We start from the raw sequence: 21,914 nt of genomic DNA on the forward strand, positions 1-21,914 counted from the left end.
CCTCTATATGTATAAATAAAAAATAAAAATCTAAATATCTCGGGATGGCTCGGAGCCCATAATCTCTTTGGCAAATACCGATCCAAGTAAAATGTGTAAACAACGAGACTAAAAGCGCCTAGACCACCCAAAAATTGAGTCGTCGGAGAAAGACCGGGTCTATAGTGTTAAAGTGCTCTACACCGCGTATGGTTACTACATATTATATTCATTTAATTCTCAATGTCCTAATCGGTGTCAACTGCTGCACGTACCACGAATCGACCTACTCACCGAGACCCGTTATACTGTAGTATTATACACTCACATGTCCACACATTTAATACTTAACTTATATACTCTCTTAATATTATTCAGAGGATCATTCTAACTTTCAGAGCCGACAATCTACTCTCGATCTCCTTCTTAGCTTTTATTATTAAAAATTACCAATTTTTTTTTTTTATATTACCGAATTGAGACACTAGATGTATGAATTAATAATGTCAAATGATGACACCCATAAAGCGAAATGGACAATTACAATTAGATATCAGTAGAATTTTTTTATCCGCGAGCGTAGTGATGATAAATAATTCAAAAGACCTTTATGTAAATATATTTATATCTAGCCGCGATCGCCGTGATATTTGTCAAATCTCAGGTCTTAAGGTATTTATTGCCGATAAAAATGGATTTTTATTACTGTTAGTGTTCCCCCGGATTTCGTCTCGTCCACTCTTACAGTCATCATATTAATGAAAACTTTTTAATACGTATTAACATCGGTAATTGCTGACATTTAACTTTATTTTCTATCGATGTAAGTAATCGAATCGTTTACTAGATTTTTTGGTAATTTATTTATCATCATTACGACATTATTAATAAATACATTATTTTTTTAATTTTTAAATTTTTAGATTAAAAAATAATTTCCTAAAAATTTTTTATTTTTTTATAAAAAAAATTTAAAATTTAGTCAATATAATACTAATAAATAAATTAAAAAATGGTATTATTTTTAAATAATTAAAAATTGAATTATGTTTTTAAGAAAAATATAAATAATATAGGACAGTGACCTCCTGTTGTTTTGGAATAGATGAAATGAATATAGATCTCGATCTGGATCTCGATCGCGACCAACGAGGCCGTATCTGACCGGCATTTAAATCAAGTCACACACAATGTTAATAAATGAAATAAAACGCGTGGGCTGTCTTGATATATAATAATGCCGGACGCGTATTAAGTATAACTAACTAACTAAAAATCATCAGTGTCAAAAAGATAATAATAATAATAATAATAATGATAATAATAACAACCAAGTGTCCTTTCCGGACTGTAAGTAGACCACATAAATGTAACAAGGAGAATTTGCCGGCAAACACCTTCGAGCAAGTAGGAAGGAGTTCAAAATAAATGTTAAACACTTTGAAAGATTGTTAGCTCATTGCTGAGCGCAATAAATAACCCGGACACGTTCGTATTTGGACGATGTTAATCTTCTCACGTCCAAAGTTATTTTCTTTGATAAACATCGGGTTATGCGGCTCGATAAAAGTTTTCTGTGCAGTTAAATGGTCGTAAAAATGAAAATATAGATGTAGATGATGATGATGGTGGTAATGAGGGTAATAACTAATAACGAATTTTAGCGAGTGGAGAGGAGAAAATAGGAAGTGCCTTGTATGCAATAAAGAACTATCAGGATCAGCGTATCAGGCTTAGCTTATCGCCCGATTCTGGGTCAGTGGACCGAGATTTTTCCTCTAAAACTATTACATTTACCCGCGTATTGCTACCAAGCCTTTTTCTCTTTTCATTCACTGTTTTTTTATTATTTTATATTTTATATTTTATATTTATTTTTTCGCTCTCAAAGCCTGGGAGATTAGAAACTTTATGCATGAGAGAGCAGACCTATCGGTGATTTCTCAACCATTTTGCAAGTTAACGTCTATTCATGCTCTATGTTCTCAAGCATAATTCATTTATTTTTTATTAATTTTAATTGAATATTTTTTTGGTTAAAAAATGGCTAAATCTTTCGAGTTTATTGAACAAAAGCGTATTGTGATTTTATGATGTGTTATGTTAATTTTTCGTACCTACTTACTCTGGCCCGTTAAGTCATCCATTTCACGAGACATTTGTACCAAGGTCACACAGTGTTTTGAATACTTTAACGGTATCGGTATCGAGTATTGAACTGGGCATTAAACAGTCAGTCGGTCTGGTCTGTCTGTTTAAGCGAGTAACCGAATAGAAGTAATTAGAGGGTTAAGACTGCTGGGGGTTGAAGATGCGAGGGAGTGTTTACTATTGATTTCGTCTGGGAGCACAGGTCTCAACCCCAACTCATTTCCACCTCGATGAATCATTTCGAAGTTAATATATATTCTCCGGATAGAAACCCGGCTAGAAACTAAAGATACTGATCTAGACTGCTGAATATTTGTTTTGTCTGTACTGCGGTCAAAGGCGTCCAGGAAGCCATCAAGAATTTTAAATTATTATATTGTCTTTTTAACGGGACTCTATTTTGCTAACATTTTTTGTATTTTTTTTTTTGAATTTATTATTAGAAATTTATAAGATTCAGTCAACCGTTAATTTTTTTTCGTCGAAATAAATTTATATTTTATTCAATCAAATGAAATTTATTATCTACATTATTAAGAGAATAAGAAAAATTTTGTCTCTAGATACATAATTAAGAAATGACCTTGTATCTTGTGAACTATTGACATTTTTAAAGATATAAGCTCATCCCGATGTTACACTCATCAAGACCTTTCATTTGAGTACCCACATCAATTTTTCATATATTTATATATATTATATATATGTATATATGAAAAATATATGAAAAATGCATGTGGGTACTCAAATGAAAGCTCTTGATGAGTGTAACGTCGGGATGAGCTTATATCTTTAAAAATGTTGTCAATAATTAAGAAAGTACAGTGCAATTTGACATAATTAAGAAATGGCCTTGTATCTTGTGAACTATTGAAATTTTTAAAGATATAAGCTCATCCCGATGTTACACTCATCGAGACCTTTCATTTGAGTACCCACATCAATTTTTCATATATTTATATATATTATATATATGTATATATGAAAAATATATCAAAAATGCATGTGGGTACTCAAATAAAAGCTCTTGATGAGTGTAACATCGCGATGAGCTTATATCTTTAAAAAAGTCAATATTCAAGAAAGTACAGTGCAATTTAACAAAATTCATTATTTAATAATGCAAAATTTTATTTATTTATAGTTCACATAGTGACTGCAAGGTTGCTAGATATTATTATTATTATTATTAATTAATAAATAATGATGTATAAATTTTTATTCGATAAAATAAAAAATAATAATAAAAAAAAATTTCACTTTTCACTGCATGAATGTGCGGATAAGCGATGACTTTAACAGCTCGTGGACATTTATCACGTGTACATAATAATACCGCACATCCTTATACATCAAAGATAAATATAATCGATTTCACACATGTACAAATAAAAGTACACACTTAAACTCTTCCGGTCTTGGCTTGCTCTTGCAATTCAGCTTTAGACAAGAGTGACACGTCCGATTGGATAATTTGTTCTGTAACTCTCTCGTCACCCTTATGTGCGCGAAAATCCGGAAATTGACAAAGTAAAAATAGGCCGCGGCATTAAGATCGCAAGTCTTAAGAATTACCGGCAATCGACACTTGTATACAAATATAATAATATAATAGAAACCCCGAGTGTAAGGAATGCCGTGTTAAAAGTTAAGCAGATAAATATTGAGTTAAAATCAAAGCTGAAAGTCATTTGTATGATAATTTACCTCGAGAAATTCGCCGGAATGTCGACTTATAGACTTAGACGCTCTTATGGTAAATCTCCTTTACACTTTAATTAATATATCGCGAGTAATTTACGGCATTTTTATTTTAAATCTACACACATTTTTATTTTTATTTTCAAAGTCAACAATTTTTACAAATATTTTTAAATTAAAATTGTCGCTCAAATTTTGAACAGACAAAAAAAACATAAGAGACCTTTTTTGTAGAGAATTTAATTTTCTATAAAAAAAATCCTTATCAATTTTTTTATCTCCCACCCATGAGCCAGAATTTAAATAAAAGCAATTACCAAAAAATTTGATTTAAAAAAAAATTCGCACTTAGAATTCACAGAAATTTTTCAGATAAATTTATGTTTAAAAAAAAACATTTCCTCAAAAAAAAGCCGGCATTTTTGACAGCAGCCGGGTCGCTACTGCCGAATGTCTGTCGCTTGGATAGAAAAACTATAGTCATGCTCATGTAGGTACAGTCTGTAGTAAATTGACATGAGGGTAGTTAAACATTGAAGGTTATCCTTTAGGGGCCGAGTGGAAGCCCTTTTCAACAGAACAGAAAGGAGCTGGAGTAGGAAGTGCGTGGACCAAACTAAAACATCTGTCCCCCTACCCGTGGCACGAGGTTAGTCACCCATTTGGTTGACCCATTTGGCGAGACGTCGAGTTTATAGGTGTAGAGACACTCCATAGAACTTAACAGCAATTTTTATTTTTAATCAACGCATAAATTATCTATCCAGGACACTAAATGATAAACATCGAGGACAATGTTGCAATTTTAAGTCGATATTTAAAATTATTATTACAATTATGATAACGCTGGTAATTGGACTCCGGAAGCATGCATGGTAATTTCCTCCACGCCCTCAGTTAAAAGATAAATAGTTGCATAATTGCTATAATTTCACGGCCGTTAAGAGGGATGTTTGTTGGGTGGAAAGATCGGGTCAAGGACATTTATCGATTTTATTTTTTAATTTTTGTTAGTGTTATTACACTCTTTCCAAAATTTAATTTTATTGATTCTTTATTTTAAAACTTTTTCCTCAGAATTAAAGATACAGTAAAATTGATAAGGACTTTTTTTGTAAAATATTTAATTTTCTATAAGAAAGGTCCTTTGTAATTTTTTTTATCTTCAATATTTTAGCTATAATTAGCATTTTAAACTTTTGAAAACTATGTATAGATTTTAAAATAATGTTTTTGAATTTTAAATTCAAATTTTGGAAAAAAAATAAAGTAAGACAAAATTGATAAGGCCATTTTTGTAGAAAATTTAATTCTCTATAAAAAAGGTCCTTTTTAATTTTTTTATCTTCAATATTTTAGCCATAATAGGCATTTTAAACTTTTGAAAAATTCTAAAATGTTATTTTTTAACTTTAATTTCATATTTTGGAGAAAAAAATTAAGATAAAGCAAAATTGATAAGGATCTTTGTAAAAAATTTGATCTTCTATAAAAAAAGGTCCTTTGTATTTTTTTTATCTTCAATATTTTAGCTATAGTTAAGATTTTAAACTTTTGAAAACTATGGATAGATTTTAGAATGTTATTTTTGAATTTTAAATTTAAATTTTGGAAAAAAAATAAAGATAGGAGAAAATTAATAAGGACTTTTTGTAGAAAATTTAATTCTCTATAAAAAAGATCCTTTGTATTTTTTTTATCTTCAATATTTTAGCTATAATTAACATTTTAAACTTTTGAAAACTATGGATTTATTTTAGAAGGTTATTTTTAAATTTTAAATTCAGATTTTGAAGAAAAAAATTAAGATAGGGCAATATTGATAAGAATTTTTTATAGAAAATTTAATTTTCTATAAAAAAAGGTCCTTTATATTTTTTTTATCTTCAATATTTTAGCCAAAATCAGCATTTTAAACTTTTGAAAACTATGGATAAATTTTAAAATGTTATTTTTGAATTTTAAATTCAAATTTTGGAGAAAAAAATTAAGATAGGGCAAAATTAATAAGGACCTTTGTAGAAAATTTAATTCTTTATAAAAAAGGTCCTTTGTATTTGTTTTATCTTCAATATTTTAGCCATAATTAGCATTTTAAACTTTTGAAAATTATGGATGGATTTTATGACTTTATTTTTGAACTTGAATTTAAAATTTTGGAGAAAAAATTGATAAGAATAATATTAATTATCAATTATAATAATCAATAGCTGTATAAAAAGATCGGGTCAAGGACACTGATCAATTTCATAAAAATTAAAATAAATAAAATAAAAAAAAATAAAATTGACGCCTGGCTTAAATGTAACGCAAATTGCGGGTAATGATAGCATCCGGAGGGTCTAGTACAAGCGGCAATTGCGCAAATTAAAGCAATTGACGGTCTTAGAGCACGGATTATGATTCTGATTGTGGTTCTTGCTAATCGAAACAATCTGCAAAAACAATAAACAAGTGTTCTAAGAAGGCGCCTCGCAAAAAGTGATGACAATGTCAGGGGGGAGAAACTGAGGATAGGAATAAAAGTTGGATTGGTGTCTGGAGGCTGCTGACTGAGGCACAAGGTAGTAAAAGCCAGAAAAAGAAGCAATAGTTGATGAACCTTAGCAGAGCAACAAGTTCTTTACGAGTCGTGGAAACGCTTTAGTTAGCTTTAGCTTTCAGTCTCGATGACCGTGAAAGGAATTCGCGGTTTAGTGTAATGTACCGTCGAGAGATCCAAGATACAACAACATATACCTGCTGAATATAGTTTATCTCCGATCTAGGCGAATCGATGTCAACGATTTTTCCCTCGTGAGATAAGTTTTTGATCCTGCTAATGACGTCATTTTAAGGGAGATGTGTTGAGCTAATATACTTGTGATCATGATCAAGCTCAAAATGATCTATTTTTTATGTAAAATGATTGTAGAGAGTAATTGTGCTCAAAAAATGATGCTAATACATATTATCAGTCATTTGAGTTTAAAAAATGCATGATTTTTTAAATAATTAACAATTATTGAAAATTTGACCTTTAAATATGCATGATTTTTTATAAAGACAGTAATTTTTTATCATTTAAGCTTAAATTATGTATGCATGAATTTTGATAAAATTAGAAAAATTTTGATTATATGAACTCAATCCATGCATACTTTTGAATAAAAATAGGAAATTTTGATCATTTAAGCTTAGATTATGAATGAATTTTGATCAAATTATCAAATTTTGACTATTTAAACTAAAATTATGCATACTTTTTAATAAAAACACTAAATTTTCATCGTTTGAGCTCAAATTATGCATAAATTTTAATAAAATTATCAAATTTTGACTATTTGAACTAAAATTATGCATAGTTTTTAATAAAAACGGTAAATTTTGATCATTTAAGCTCAAATTATGCATGAAGTTTTATAAAAATATCAAATGTCGTTCATTTGAGCTCAATATCATGCATCAATTTAGATTTGAATTGATCATATAGACTAACTGTTTTTATATGATGCATAATTTTTGATAAAAATACTAAATTTTGATCATTTCAGCTTAAATTAAGAATGAATTTTGATAAAAATAGAACATGTCAACCATTTAAGCTCAAAATCATGCACAAATTTTATCAATAAGCATAAATTTTGACTAACTATGCTCAAATTATGCATTAATGTTGATAAAATCTCCAAATTTTGATCATTCGAGTTCAAATTGTGGATGAATTTTTATAAAAATATCAAATGTAGTTCATTCAAACTCAAAATTATGCATCAATTTAGATTTGAATTGATTATATAGGCCAACTATCTTTATATGATGCATAATTTTTGATGAAAATACTAAATTTTGATCATTTCAGCTCAAATTAAGCATCAATTTTAATAAAAATAGAACATGTCAACCATTTGAGCTCAAAATCATGCACAATTTTATCAATAAGCATAAATTTTGACTAATTATAATCAAATTATGCATGAATTTAGATAAAATGAGAACATATCAATCCTTTGACCTCAAAATCATGCACAAATATTGATAAAAACTAAGAACGTTACCTAATTATGTTCAAATTATGCATGATATTAAAAAAAAACACCCAAATATTGATCAATATGATGCACAATTCTTCATAAAACACGAAAGTTGATCACTTTAGCTCAATTTTCTCCACAAAAATAAAATCCTTGTTATTAAGCTCAATATTATGTATCATTTCTCTTAAAATTACCAAAAGTAAGGTCACTTTCTGCAAACGGACTTTGCAAACTCCACCAAAGTCGTAACTAACTGTCACTATCTGTCCCCGGGCTGAAATTAGTGCGATGGTCAAGGTCCAAGTTTGATCACCAAGAAAACCAGTTCCAAGATTCAGGACTTCTGCCATAGACTAGAGTGTAGACAATTACACATGGTCTGGCAGGACCTAGTAAGCTTCCATGTGAACACTCTTCTTCCAACATATTTATATGAATATGAATAAGAATACACTTATAGATGTAGATATAATAGACTAGTCCCCTTGAAGAGCAAACCAAACAAGCAGCTGACAGCTGCACACATGTTAATACCTAAGGTCGTTACTCTACCGAGACGTAGAGATGTATGAAGCTCGTAAAGCCGATCTCGGTCTCGGTCTTGGTCTCAGTATCGATTTCATCGGGTTCTTTGTACCAATTGACACAGTGTAGAGCATCTCCAACCTCAAGCCTCTCCTATCCAGCCTCTGGTCTATCTATTTACATCTATTAATACTCGAGTAGTTTATCAGCGTAATAAACACGGCTCTGCTCGTGTTGTCACCCTCCAGCTCGGAGTCATGTCGCTTTAAAATTCAATCTTACTCAATCTTACGCTCTACCAAGGCTTGGTGTCTCACTTTAACGCTCGCCGTAAAAATCCCGAGAAAAATAAATAGAGTTGAAAAATAACGAAGATCTAACTCGAGGTCGGAGTTTCTTCGTTTCACGGGTAAATACCGAGACTATTTTCGAGACTGAATCTCACTGCACCATACCCATGTGCACTTCTGTAAAATTATATCGCTCTACACACATGTATAATATATATCCTGTATTATTTCGAATTATGGATTCAATTAATTAATCAGTCGGGATTTTTATTAATTGGAAATTAAATATTCTTATCGCTTACGGCTTAATTATCTACTATGAAATATGTTTACTTATCTGATTTTGATTTACAATAAATTAATCAGCGAGACGTTTGTAGTTTAATTATCTACAAGCTTAATGATAATAATAATAGAGGATTTCATTTTTTATATGAAAGATTTTTATCAATTTTATTTTATCTACATTTTTTTTCTCCAAAATTTTTAATTTTAATTTTTAAAAACAAGTTATTATTATTATTATTATTATTATTATTATTATTATTATTATTGTTATTGTTATTATTATTAGAATTAGAATTTTAAAATAAAATAATAATAAATGATTTAATAATTGTGGAACGTTCAAAGTAAAAATAATCGGTCTAAAGACATATTATAACACTTCCTCATCGATTGTCAATGAATTAACAATTTACAATTGACAATAGGTGATATAAAATACTAGATATATATACAAGGTAAATATATAAGTGAAGTACGAATAGATGTATCGGAATCCATGTAGGAAGGTACTGACATTTTAAAATGCCAAGTTATTTTGCAACTTACTTCTGCTCGCGTGCTGTGTGTTTTGTCATATATATTTACGAGGATTTGCACTTGAATCATTATCTCCTTATTATTACATGCTTAATAAAGGTCATTTTGTTTTACCGAAAATCACAATACTATTTTATCAAAATATTTACTTTAATTTATTAATTCATTAATATTATCGAAATTAAATTATTCAGTCGCTCGATAAACTTATTTTAGTAAAGTCAATGAAGAATAATGACTTTCGCTTTATTGAGAAGTTAATCTAATTGATCTATTCTTGTCTGTTCAAAAATAGAGTTACAAATTTAATTTATAAAGTCGATATTTCATAAATATTTAATCAATAAATTTCATTCATAAAAACGAAAGTAAATTTTGTAACTAAAAATCGAATTCATTAATTTTTTAAACCATCAAGAAATCAATTAAAAAAATAATTATTAATTTACAAAATAAATCTAAACTTCCCAAAATTTTACAACTAACATTTCCTCCCTTAACTCACTAAGCCGTTCATGATGAAACAACCACCCTAACCTTATCACGCACGCCACAATTCAAAACCCTTGACATAAATAATTAATAACCGAAATTTCCGACCTCCTTCCTATTAGTAATATCTCCCACAATTTACAATCCATCGCTAGTTAATTAACCCAATTACCTCCGAAACAACCAACAAAACAAAACAACTAACCCCCACAAAGCGAATTAGCTTGCCTAGCTTAATCAATTCAATTAGCATATACAATAATTGCTTGTAAAAGTGTCTAGCGGAAAGCCTACAAGGTAGATTCGGTAAGACGATCCGCAGTTAATTAAGACTTGAATTGCCTACCAACAATCTCCATTAATTCATCATTCATTAATCATCGGCTGGATTTAAATTATCTCTCCCCTGGACATGATATCGATACCGATGCAGGTGCGGTCGTTAATGGGGAAACGATTCAATATAGAGTATCGTTAATCAGTGAGCAAGTCTTGATCTAGTGTAATGTAATGTCCAAGTCATGTTGGAGAAAGGCGGAAAGATAGACGCTCTCTTCAAACACTGCATTGAGCTATTTCAAGGCATGCACTAGTGTCTAAAGCTTCCAACCTAGCACGTGGCACATTACATTGATCACTACTTGGCTGTTTTTTAGTCAAAAAAGGTGACAATGCTGACGCGTCTCATTGTTGTGCTACAAGAAGGGTTCAAAAGTCAGAGACTCACCAGACGAAACCCAAACACGATCAATACTCCGCCAAACTAGCTTGACTTTAATTATAATAACCGTCGAGAATTATGCAATTGCGCTGTTAATGTTAATTAATTAAAATGAGAAAGTGGAATTAATTAGAAATAGGAAAAAACTCACCTAGCTTTGGAGCAGGCGGATCAATAGACGCCGAAAGGGCACATGTTCTTGACAGAAGGCTTCGGATTCCCGAAGACAACAAAGGTGACAATCATCCTGATCACTAGAACTGGGGTGATGATTAATGAAGGGGTTGATGATCTTTTTGGGGGAGATGATTGGATTTAATAATTGAGAATTAAAGCTTGGAGATACTTTGAGAGGTAAGCGCAACTTGGACACATGGACTTGTATTGGGAAAACCGTGACAGAAACTAGGCAAACGGAGTCAGAGTAAAGACCGAGAGTACGTCTGCGCCTGTCCGTCGGCCTGACGAGCTGCGTCGTTAAGGCGACGCGTTCGCAGTACGCAAACGTTTCGATTTATCGAACAGAAGCTGGGATGTCAGAGCGATGGAGTTCATCCACTTCGGCTTGACAATTCAGATTCTGGGTGGGCTTTTGGGGGTCGGGATTGTCATCTAGGAGGGTACGTTGTGGAGATGAAGGAAAATGTTGTTTTGTTGGGGAATAGATTCATAGATAGATAGATAAAGGATTTTATTTGACTCGAAAGCTCCATTAAAGCCATCAATATTTAAGAAACATTGGTTTACATTTGTATGAAAAAATTTAGGAGGTATTTTTGGAGGGATTGATCTTACCCTGATAGCCAGCGCTTTCTCAGTAAGTGTTGACTTCCAGCAGTTACGGTTAATTTATACATCAAGTTGGCGGTAATTCTTCACTCAACAACAGTTGTAAGCAAATTGACGGAAATCTACGGCCGCAACTTGAATACAAGTTAACAATCAAACTTGTAGTTAAATTTCCTTTCAACTTTACTACAATTTGATGGAAATACTTGTACAGCAAGTTTTGCCGTCTATTTGCAGAGTAAGTTATAGGTAACTAATAGGTAATCGCTCGCTTTGCCAACTCTTTCCGTCAAGTTTGTTTCAAATTGCGGACGTAGATTGATAGTAAGTTATAGGTAAGGTGGCTATCAGGGTTGTTACGAAGTTCTGTGGTGAGTAGAAGTCTGCTTTATCGTTAGAAGTAAGGATTGATGGTAAATGTAAAGTTATATCGATTGTCGATAAATTTATTATAGGAATTGATAAATTTGATGATGACTTTTTGAACATCAAATGATATTATAGGAGTTTATATATTAAAACATCATTTTTTAAATATTTATTTTATAATGTAAATGATGAATTCATGAATAAAAATGAAATTATGGATAAAATACAGGAAACGAAAAAAAAACATTTTTTTTGGATTGGAATTTTTTGATGCTTTTTTGGTGAAAATTAATTATGTTTCTTAATTAAAAACAATTTTTAAGTCCTCTTTAATTATTTAGAGTCGGGAAAAGTCATATTTATACTACTAAGATAAAAAAAAAAAAAAAAAATTATGTGTAAAATAGAGGAAACGAAAAAAAAATATTTTTTTGGATTGGAATTTTGTGATCCTTTTTTGGTGAAAATCAATTATGTTTTTAAATTAAAAACAATTTTTAAGTCCTATTTGATTATTTAGAGTCGGGAAAAGTCATATTTATACTACTAAAATAAAAAATAAATTTTTGTATTAAATATGATTGAAGAATTTATTAATATTTAATAGGCTTTTTGTTAAAAAAAAAAATGACTTGTTAACATCAAATGATTTTAAATAAACAAACTAAAGAATAAAAATAATAAATTCTTGCATTAATATGTAGATATGACAAGTTATAAATATAATAAAAATTTATTTTCAATGGCATAAAGTACAACATAAACCTAAAACTACAAAATTAAATCTTTGAACAAAAATAAAATATAAATACTATTCACACGCTTAAAACTACCAACAAAATTACAAAAACTACGGAATAACAACTGGAATAAACTGCGTCCTATCTCCAGCTTTGGGAGCGAACCTCAGATTGACCTTACTGTCCTTATCATCCTCACCGACTTCCAAGAAGGAATTCCAATCTACGAGAAAATAGAGCCCGGTTTTCTTGGGCGTCGGTAAAACAGGATCAGGCTCGCTGGTGGTTCCTCCGAAAGAGTCCGCTAGGTCATCAATATTGGCGCTCTCCGTGGTCTTGCTGCTAGAGTCGCTGGAAACCCCCACACTGTCTGCCGATAACTCAGCGTCTTTAGGCATTTCCGCACCTGTCGCTTCGCTGGAAGTAGCCGGAGTGGGAGAAGCTGTCGTGATTGACGTAGTAGAATCCTCTTCGGCATCCGGAGTTCCTATTAACAATTGTACTTTAAAAAGTAGTCAAACGACTTTCACGCATCAGAAAAACAACTTTTATTTAACGAATTCAGTAAATAGCATGCAGCAAATTCATATCATCAGGAATAATATTATCACCGTTATTTCCTCATTCTAACAATTATTTAACTTGTCAGCTCCCGACACTTGTCATGCAATTCTCAGACATGCAATTCGCTTGACAAGGCGTACCAAACTGAATATATTGAATTTCTGCAATATTGTAGCAGTAGCACATGTTAAAAAAACATGAAAGTTCTGGATGATGCAACGAGACATACATTTATGTTTATTAATACATATAACGACTAGAAAACTAAAAAAAGTAAGGACAAAACCAGTTACTGATTGAGAAACGTCCAACGGTCAAAAGCTACTTATCTAAAGAATGTTCAAAGGGTTACGCATATAACCCGAATTAAAAAACAACTTACCATCAGACATTGAAGAATTGTTCTGCCGCTTGACCTCATTCCTAGCTTCGTTGTTGTACATCTGCATCAACTCCTGAAGATTCAGCGGGTCAGGGCCTTCCTTGAGAGTCTTAGCCGTCTCTAGAAGCTCGGAAGCAGCTTGACGGACATCAGAAACCTGAGCCTTGCCCTCCTGAGCGAGTCTTACAGTGTCTAGAAGCTGATTAATCTTGATCCGCTGCCGCTGATCACTGAGTTGAATCTCATGGGGCTTGAAGACGTGCAATTTAGGCTCGGAATCAACCCTCGGAGTTGGCTTAGCCTTTCCAGGACGACTTTTCCGTTCTATGAGTCCTATGTTGGCCAGAATACCCCTCATGTTCTCAGGAACGGCTTCTATCACTGACTGCTCATCTTTTTCTGCCGTTCGCTGATCTTTCATAGACTTGCGGTTCCTGTCAGTCCCCAGGCCGAATTTAGCGAGGAACTCCCTCATAGACTCGTCCTTGACCTCAGAAGTCGGAAGAGGCTTGAAGTTATTCCAGCGAACTGGAACTGGAGCCCTGGTTGTCGTAGAAGTAGTAGTTTGTTTCTGATTGTCCAAATCTTTTAGAGCAGCCATACCGAATCTCTGGAACAGCCACTGAACATCTGGCGCCAAGTTGTTGAACCCTTGCCGGACGTCCTTGGGAGTCTGCTCGAAGGTATTCTGGCTGGCAATCGTCGGGGAGTCGACCCCCATCGCGGACATCTGGCCAATGCTATCAGACTCTGGAATTTCGAAATTGGTCGCGTAGATCCCCTGGCCTGCCGAGGGATTGGCATTTAACTTAGTCTCGCTCCCGCTAAGTCCAATCGATTTTAGCAGAGTCATCACTTCGTTTCTCATCGGAATTTCAATCTTAGAGTCTTTTAGTGATGTTAAATTGATTAGCTTTTCATCAGAGTGGGATGACATTGGCGTGACGAATATTGATGGCTGCGGTTCATCCTTCATCATCTCCATCATATCGAAGGTGATAATCTCAGGTTGGATTGTCGTGGTAGTCGGCAGCTTTTTGAAAGGAGGAATTGAGGAAGCTTCTTCCGTTAGGCTTGATGACATTGCGGTTGGAAGGAATGGCGCCCAATTTCTGTGGGATTCCTTCGAGAATCCAATTAATGGAGACTTTGTGGTTGTTGTTGTAGTTGTTGGTCTTCGAGTAGTCGTTGTAGTTGTTGTAGTTGTTGTAGTTGGTCTTCGAGTAGTTGTAGTTGGTTTCTGAGTAGTTGTCGTCGTAGTTGTTGTAGTTGTAGAAGTGGTAGTTTTTGGCGTAGCAGGAGGACCAAAGTACCTCCATTGATCCGAAGTCAGAACATTAACAGTAGACCTAGTAGCAGGCACAGTAACAGCTTCTGGCTCGGCAGTCTTCATCATCTTGGTAGTCTTATCAGTTTTGCCAGATCCAACCTGGTTATTCTTCGTCTGCTTGGTCTCAATCTCCCAATCATCACTAATCAAACTAAACCTTTCCGGATCAGACCCTGCCTTCTCTTCCGAACTGTGTTGCATGCTCCCAAACTCGTTGTTGATTTCCTCCACATACTTGGAGCTGATAAAGTTGTCCAGCACCGGGTTCTCCTCTTGGATCGAAGAAAAGGGAATCATGCCTTCTGAGTCAGGAATTATCTGGACCATCGGCGGCTTGGTGTACAAATCCTTGATATCTTGATTCTTCGCATCCTTTGAATTGTACGGCAAGACCACCAGCAACGCTCGCTGATAATCAGATCGCGCTTGTCTAACCGATTCCTCCATCGAATCAATGTCCTGGCTCGTGATGTTGAACAGAATGTCCACGATCTGCTCCCTTGACAATTTAGGCAGCTTTTCGTCCCGGTCTATCATCCGCTCTACCTCTTCGATCGTCCTGTTGATCGAAGACTCGATCTCCAATTTGGAAGGAACCTGCTCCAGGCATCTTCCCAGACCAATAATGGTCACCAAAATTAGTAATATCTGGAACAATAATTAATTTTAAAGCGGCCGGAAAAATTTCTGACCCGAAACGTGGTCTAAAATTCTTGTTCTGAAGATCTGACCGCGTTTTGCAATAAGTTTATATAGTATGTTATTATTTATAAATTATAAGCAAACACACGTAACAAGTAGTCATACAGAGGTGAGTGAACACCGAGCGAGAGGTCCTTGACTAGCGTGACCAACCGAGAAAGTCCGAGATTGTCACGCACGCACTTAACACACTAATAACGATTTGCTTGATTGCGTTTTGTGTTTTTAATTCATTTGAATAAGCGAATTAATTTATTATAAGCTTGATATTTAATTAATTCATCAGCAATTTGAATTTTAAATTTTTTGGCAATTCTAGAGAGAATTAATTAGAATTTAATTGACCATTTCAATTAGGATGATTGAATTTTTGAATTTCTGATTGATAATCAGCAAAGTTTTGTTAGTTTGATTAAGTATTGATTAAGTTTGTTAAATTGATAGTTATTGGTTCAAATGACTCACCATAGCTCTGTCCAATCGTCTGGAGAAGTAGTCACCAACTGACTGAACGACTGAGGCCTACTTTCAAACTCTCTCTATCTTACCAAGTTGTGATTCTCCCTCTGCAAGGTCCCAACTCGGGTATTCCATTTATATATACCCTCACCGTTGATATATCCATTTGACGAAAGATCATCCAGCCCTAGATCAAATAAAGTCTCCATATAATCTCTTCCAAGTTCACTTTCTGCTTTCAATGTCGCGGGCATTTTTTAGGCAATCTAAAGAAAGTTAGAAGCCATTGAGGAAATCGGGTCAGAAGATTGACCTTCAAGATCGCTGATTTATTGAACTGTAATTCGATTTCATTTCCCAGCACATAGGAAACTTTTACTTCCATCGGCTATCAACAAGTCAACATCCATCTCTTATTTTTGGTAAAAGGTTATTTTTCCATCCGTCGAAAAAAAATTCTTTTTTGAGCTAAGCGCCTGAAGGTAACAACTGGCGGTCGAAAATGCAGAAATCGCTCTGCTCGTTATTTTTAAATTTCTCCGGAAAAAGCGGAGTGATGATAAGATTTTTCTTTTAAAGTAATGAGATTAGATATGATTGTTGCAATTTTATGAGAGATTAATTTTGATTTATTTGCCGACTGATTTATGCCCGATTTGAAAATCAAAGTCATAAAAACAAATAATGTTTATGTAACAGAAAGCGAGTGGGGAAGAAACTCTCACTCGGGCAACTCACCGCTGGTCTATTGGTGTTCAACCTGAGAGCAAGTAGTTGCTTTAAATCAAATAAAACTTTTATTTTCAATTTTTCTGAGTGAAAATTACAATTTTTCTGAGTGAAAATGGACGAATATTTGAGCGTGCCGGAAGACAGCCCAACTTACGATTTTTGGAACCTTTCTTGTGACCAAAATATCATTTCGCCCTCATCAGAGTACCTAGAACGTAAGTCTTTGACTTTAATGGAATATTTATTGATAATTACGCGAGATTGATCAATTACTGAATTATCAGTAATTCAAAAGAATATTTGTTTTAAAATAATCATGCTTAGTATAACGTGTATTGCTGCTCAGTGAAAGTTTCACTCTCTCGGCGATTACGTGTTGAAACCTGTGGCCCATTATCATTATATTTTCCTTAACACGATTCGTAGAAAAATAAACTGAAAGGAGCAATCCTTGCCATCATTATCAGCCAGCTGGTGCGGATTTTTAAGAATGGGCATTTTTTGCAGGACTGGGAGCATTTGGCACTGTGTTCATCAGCATCGGGTCGATCCTGACAATGGCGACGATCTCATTAGCGTCACACGCCTCCTACCGAGTCTTTCTTCAGGCAGAGACCTGGACCTACAAGAAGAACTGCTTTGTGATACTGTGGCTTTATCCGATCGCCAGCTTCTGTAGTCTTCTTGCTCTTTCATTGCCAAGGTAACTTTCAATTTACTTTCGCTGGAAATTGTTTGTTGCTTTTTGCTTTTAATCATGCTCGTTCGTTACAAGATTATTATTATTATCTATATTATTAAGAGAATAAGCAAAATTTTATGGACAGTATATTTATATGATAAAATGGATTTAGTTAATTTATGATGATAAGTATTTAGGCTGCATTCGAAAATGCTTTATCTCTAGATAGATAATTAAGAAACCATTTTGTATCTTGTGAACTATTGACATTTTTAAAAATATAAGCTCATCTTGATGTTACACTCATCAAGAGCTTTCATTTGAGTACCACATCAATTTTTTCATATATTTTATATATTTATATATATGAAAAATATGTCAAAAATGCATGTGGGTACTCAAATGAAAGGTCTTGATGAGACTAACATCGGGATGAGCTTATATTTTTAAAAACGTCAATAGTTAAGAAAGTACAGTGCAATTTAACCGATATCTTGGGAATTATTAACATTTTTAAAGATATAAGCTCATTTTGATGTTACACTCATCAAGACCTTTCATTTGAGTACCCACATCAATTTTTCATATATTTATATATTTATATATATGTATATATGAAAAATATATAAAAAATTGATGTGGGTACTCAAATGAAAGCTCTTGATGAGTGTAACATTGGGATGAGCTTATATCTTTAAAAAGATCAATATTCAAGAAAGTACAGTGCAATTTAACAAAATTCATTATTTAAGTAAAGCAAAATTTTATTTATATAGTTCACAAGTCACGGCAGTCACATAGTGACTGCAAGGTTGCTAGTTATTATTATTATTTGATGAATAAATAAATGAATAATAAGGAAAAAAAAAAAGGGACATAAATATTCATGAAAATATATATATATATTGGTGAAGACTTTCAACGACGGCAATTACCTCAGATTAAGATTGGTGTCCGATGTCAGGTTTCAAATGAATAGACGATCGTTTCATTTAGAAAAGATCTTTGTGGATGTAGAGCGACTAAAGGACCATCAGTTTTAATGAACGAGACATTTGAGCAACGGCTGTAGATGAAATGACAAAAAAATTAAAAAGAAAAAAAAAGTAGAATGAGATTATTCGAGTTAGAGGCTAATGATCTCGTTTCTCGTGCCGATATCTGAGGAAGGTCGGCTTTTAATTTCAGGGCGATTAGATAACGTCGTGTTGATCCTTCCTGAGAGATGAGAGATCGCTCCGATGTCGGAAGACGTAGATATATATTTGTCTATCAGCTGCTAACGTTGGATTAATATTAATCTACGGTTTTTGTTGTCGTTCTTCATTTGTCATTCTTGTTTTTAGGGCGGAGGGAATTAAATTCCTCATATTTAAGATGGTTTTTTTGGAATTAGAAAGATCATTTTTAAAGACATTTTTGGAGATATAAAATTGTTAAAGGAAAAGTTGGTGGAGAAATTGGAAAACAATAAATTATGGATGAACAATATAACTGATTTCTAGAAATGATATACATCATTATTGTGAAAGTTTTCTTGCAATATAATTTAAATACTTTATTTTATTTAAATTAGTTTTATTATTAATAATATATTAAAGCTGAATCTCAAAAAATTGGCCAAAACTTTAATTTATTAAAGAATTTTGATAAAATAATACTTAAAAAAAAATTTTTTTCCCCCCAATTAGAAGAAAAATTTTTTCCAAGACCTTTTGTAAGAATTTTGGGATATTAAAAATTTTTTACGGATCGCTAAAAGTCAAAATTTGACCAAAACACAAAATTTTTTCAATTTTCCAAATAATTACCTTTTAAAAAATTTTTTTTCCCACCCAAATTGAAAAAAAAATCTTTTCCAAGACCTTTTGTAAGAATTTTGGGATATTAAAAATTTTTTAAGAATTGCTAAAAACCAAAATTTGACCAAAACTCCAAATTTTCTCAATTTTCCACAGAATTACCTTTTAAAAATTTTTTTTCCCACCTAAATGTAGAAAAAAATCTTTTTTAAGGTCCTTAGCAAAATAAATTCAAAATAAAATATTTTTTGGCATCTCTAAGTTTCAAAAATAGGTCAGAACTCTTGATTATTATTTTATTATTTATAAAATTATACAAAAATTTATAACTAATGTATCTATTAACCCTGTTAATTGTTTAGGCTGTTGGGTTTGTTTTTTTTTTTTTTTTAATAAAATGAAAAAGAAATCATAAAATTGTGCAATTTCAAACTATCCTTCCTGCAAATTCCAAATCAAACCTTATCGAATAAATTGCCAACCTTGCAAATAATTATCCTCAATTATAAACTCGCACAAACGCTAAGCTCGTTCCCCTAATTGTATTTATGATGGTAATGTCACCAAAAATAAATAAACAAAAGATGTGTATCTTGTTAACTCGAAATGTAGCTTCGAAAAAAGCGTTACAGTGTCTTTATTCCCGAAATTAACAGCTTAAGGATAAGAAGTACGTGTATGTAATTGTAGTGTCTCTATTACTTAAAACCGGTTCGGCGTAAAAAATGTCAGCCTGTATGTTCCCTGTTAGACGGGGTTACCTCCTTGAAACTACTTCATTATGTGTAAGCAGATCGAATCTCGATCTCGATCTCCGGCATCTGTAGAGTTTTTGCCAAACAACTAACAATTCCCCCGAAAATAATCGATCTCAAGCCTTTAATGCCGAGTTTTTGTCCCAGATCTGTATCTCGCTAAATATAAAGGACAGCCTGGAAATTTAGTGGCTGTCGCGTCAGAATGTGACAAACATACAACAATTCTTAACAATATCTAAAATTTCAGGACTCAATTACTCACGGAAGCAGTCACGCAGATGGCGCTGACGATATCCTTCTACCGAGTGTACTTGCTGGTCACCGAAGTCGGGCTCAGGAAGGTCTCGGACCCGGCGATGGTCCTCAAAGTCGGGCCCTGCTGCTGCTGGCCCTGCCTGCCCTTCCCTAGCCTCCAGTTCAACGACGCCAATTTGTCCTGGCTGAGGATTATCGTCCTCCAGTTCCCCATTGTCCAGGTAAGGTTATTCTACAACACATTTACATAATAAGATGCACAATCAAGGATTAACATATATGCTAATAAGAAATCGCTCGGATGCTTTTAGGGAATGATATACATTATTTTTTTGATAATGCACCTCGAGGACCCCGTTGTTTATACCTCGTACAACGTTTTCTTCCAACCATTCTGTTTTGCAAGTATTCTTATGGCTCTCTATGGGATTAACATTGCTGCGATTAGTCTCAAACAGGTGAACCCAGGTGAGAAAAGTTTTTAATACGACAATTTTACGGTTCACGATACTGTAGTTTAGAATTTTTTATTTTTTTTTTTTATAGATTTCGGTCTTAAAGTTCCCAAAAAGTAGAAAAAATATAGAAGAAATCTCCTTAATTGAACAAAAAAATTGTTTAGTTAATATTAAAGTTTTTTTTTTTTGGAATTAATTATTATTCAAAAGCATTATTAAGCATTTAAAATAGACAACGCGATACTGTAATTTAGAATTTTATTTTTTTTATATAGATTTTGGTCTTAAAGTTCGTAAAAAATGCAATAATTTTAGAGGAAATCTCCTTAATTAAATAAAAAAATTTTTGTAATTAATTTGAAGGTTTTTTTTGGAATTAATAATTATTCAAAAGCATTATTAATCATATAAAATAGACAACGCACTACTGTAGTTTAGAATTTTATTTATTTAAAATGGATTTTGGTCTTAAAATTCGTAAAAAGTAGAAAAAATATAAAAGAAATCTCCGTAATTTAATAAAAAAATTTTTTAGTTAATTATTAAAGTTTTTTTTTAAACTAATAATTTTTTAGAAACATTATTAATCATATAAAATACGAAATTTTTTATAAAAATGATTTAAATTGTCTATTACAATTTAAAGTGATGGTATTTTATGTATACTGTGTAAGTGGGTGGATTTTTGGGCTATAAAGGAATTGGCACAACGAGCAAAGTGTGTGTGCTGACACACGAGCGCAGAAAATTTCATTTTCGTTATTTATATACGAAAAAAAAAATGTATTTCACACAATTGTGATTAAAATACTAATTATTATAAGGGATAATACTAATCAAAATAATTATTTCTAAAAGCGGGGCATGTCTTCAAATTTTTACGCTCTAAATTTATAAAAGTCATAGAAGATACATCAACGAGAAAATTGTAGAAAAAATAATAAAATTGTTTACTTAGAGTAGAAAATTTGTAATAATATCAACAAAAACGGGTCTAAAATTACAGTTAGTCTGTTTTGAAATGAGACTGCAATTTAAAGAATTTAAAAATCAAACAACCCAAAACTTACATTGAATTTCAAACAAATTTCACGGCAGCCGGTCCCAAAAAACTTCTGGGTATTGACACAGGTGTAATAATCCCTTCCCTGTTTTAATTCCCTTGTAAGAACAACAATGACAATTAAAATAA

At 32.5% G+C, this 21,914-nt stretch overlaps 3 protein-coding genes and 1 long non-coding RNA gene across 7 annotated transcripts in view; 1 reads left to right on the forward strand and 3 right to left on the reverse strand.

The window, feature by feature from the left end:
- LOC123263149 (disheveled-associated activator of morphogenesis 1) overlaps window positions 1–11,159 on the reverse strand; it is a 29,970-nt gene extending 18,811 nt beyond the window's left edge. The window contains exon 1 of one of the 2 annotated variants that reach the window (XM_044725692.1): window positions 10,852–11,159. The gene's annotated coding sequence lies outside the window, so the exon portion shown is untranslated. Of the gene's footprint in view, window positions 1–3,837; window positions 3,968–10,851 lie in introns of those variants that run through there. The other variant, XM_044725693.1, reaches the window with a different exon arrangement.
- Window positions 1–21,914, forward strand: part of LOC123263158 (organic solute transporter alpha-like protein 3) — a 31,634-nt gene that overhangs the window by 8,704 nt on the left and 1,016 nt on the right. For 2 of the 3 annotated variants that reach the window (XM_044725706.1, XM_044725705.1), the window contains exons 2-4: window positions 17,275–17,470; window positions 20,257–20,485; window positions 20,576–20,732. In XM_044725706.1, the coding sequence (XP_044581641.1) occupies window positions 17,325–17,470; window positions 20,257–20,485; window positions 20,576–20,732 (532 nt within the window). In that variant the 5' untranslated portion in view covers window positions 17,275–17,324. Of the gene's footprint in view, window positions 1–16,673; window positions 16,983–17,274; window positions 17,471–20,256; window positions 20,486–20,575; window positions 20,733–21,914 lie in introns of those variants that run through there. The other variant, XM_044725704.1, reaches the window with a different exon arrangement.
- Window positions 12,665–16,179, reverse strand: LOC123263152 (nuclear pore complex protein DDB_G0274915). Its single transcript, XM_044725698.1, has 3 exons — window positions 16,042–16,179; window positions 13,545–15,522; window positions 12,665–13,085 (listed from the first exon to the last, which is right to left on the reverse strand). Exons 1-3 carry the CDS (start codon window positions 16,042–16,044, stop codon window positions 12,709–12,711), a joined length of 2,358 nt encoding a protein of 785 aa, XP_044581633.1. The 5' UTR covers window positions 16,045–16,179; the 3' UTR covers window positions 12,665–12,708.
- Window positions 19,682–21,914, reverse strand: LOC123263165. The gene is made up of 3 exons (XR_006509109.1): window positions 21,793–21,914; window positions 20,272–20,496; window positions 19,682–20,183 (listed from the first exon to the last, which is right to left on the reverse strand). It is a non-coding gene; the product is annotated as an uncharacterized LOC123263165 (long non-coding RNA).

Source organism: Cotesia glomerata, linkage group LG4 (genome assembly GCF_020080835.1).
Source record: "Cotesia glomerata isolate CgM1 linkage group LG4, MPM_Cglom_v2.3, whole genome shotgun sequence".
In the NCBI taxonomy this organism is placed as follows: Eukaryota; Metazoa; Arthropoda; class Insecta; order Hymenoptera; family Braconidae; genus Cotesia; species Cotesia glomerata.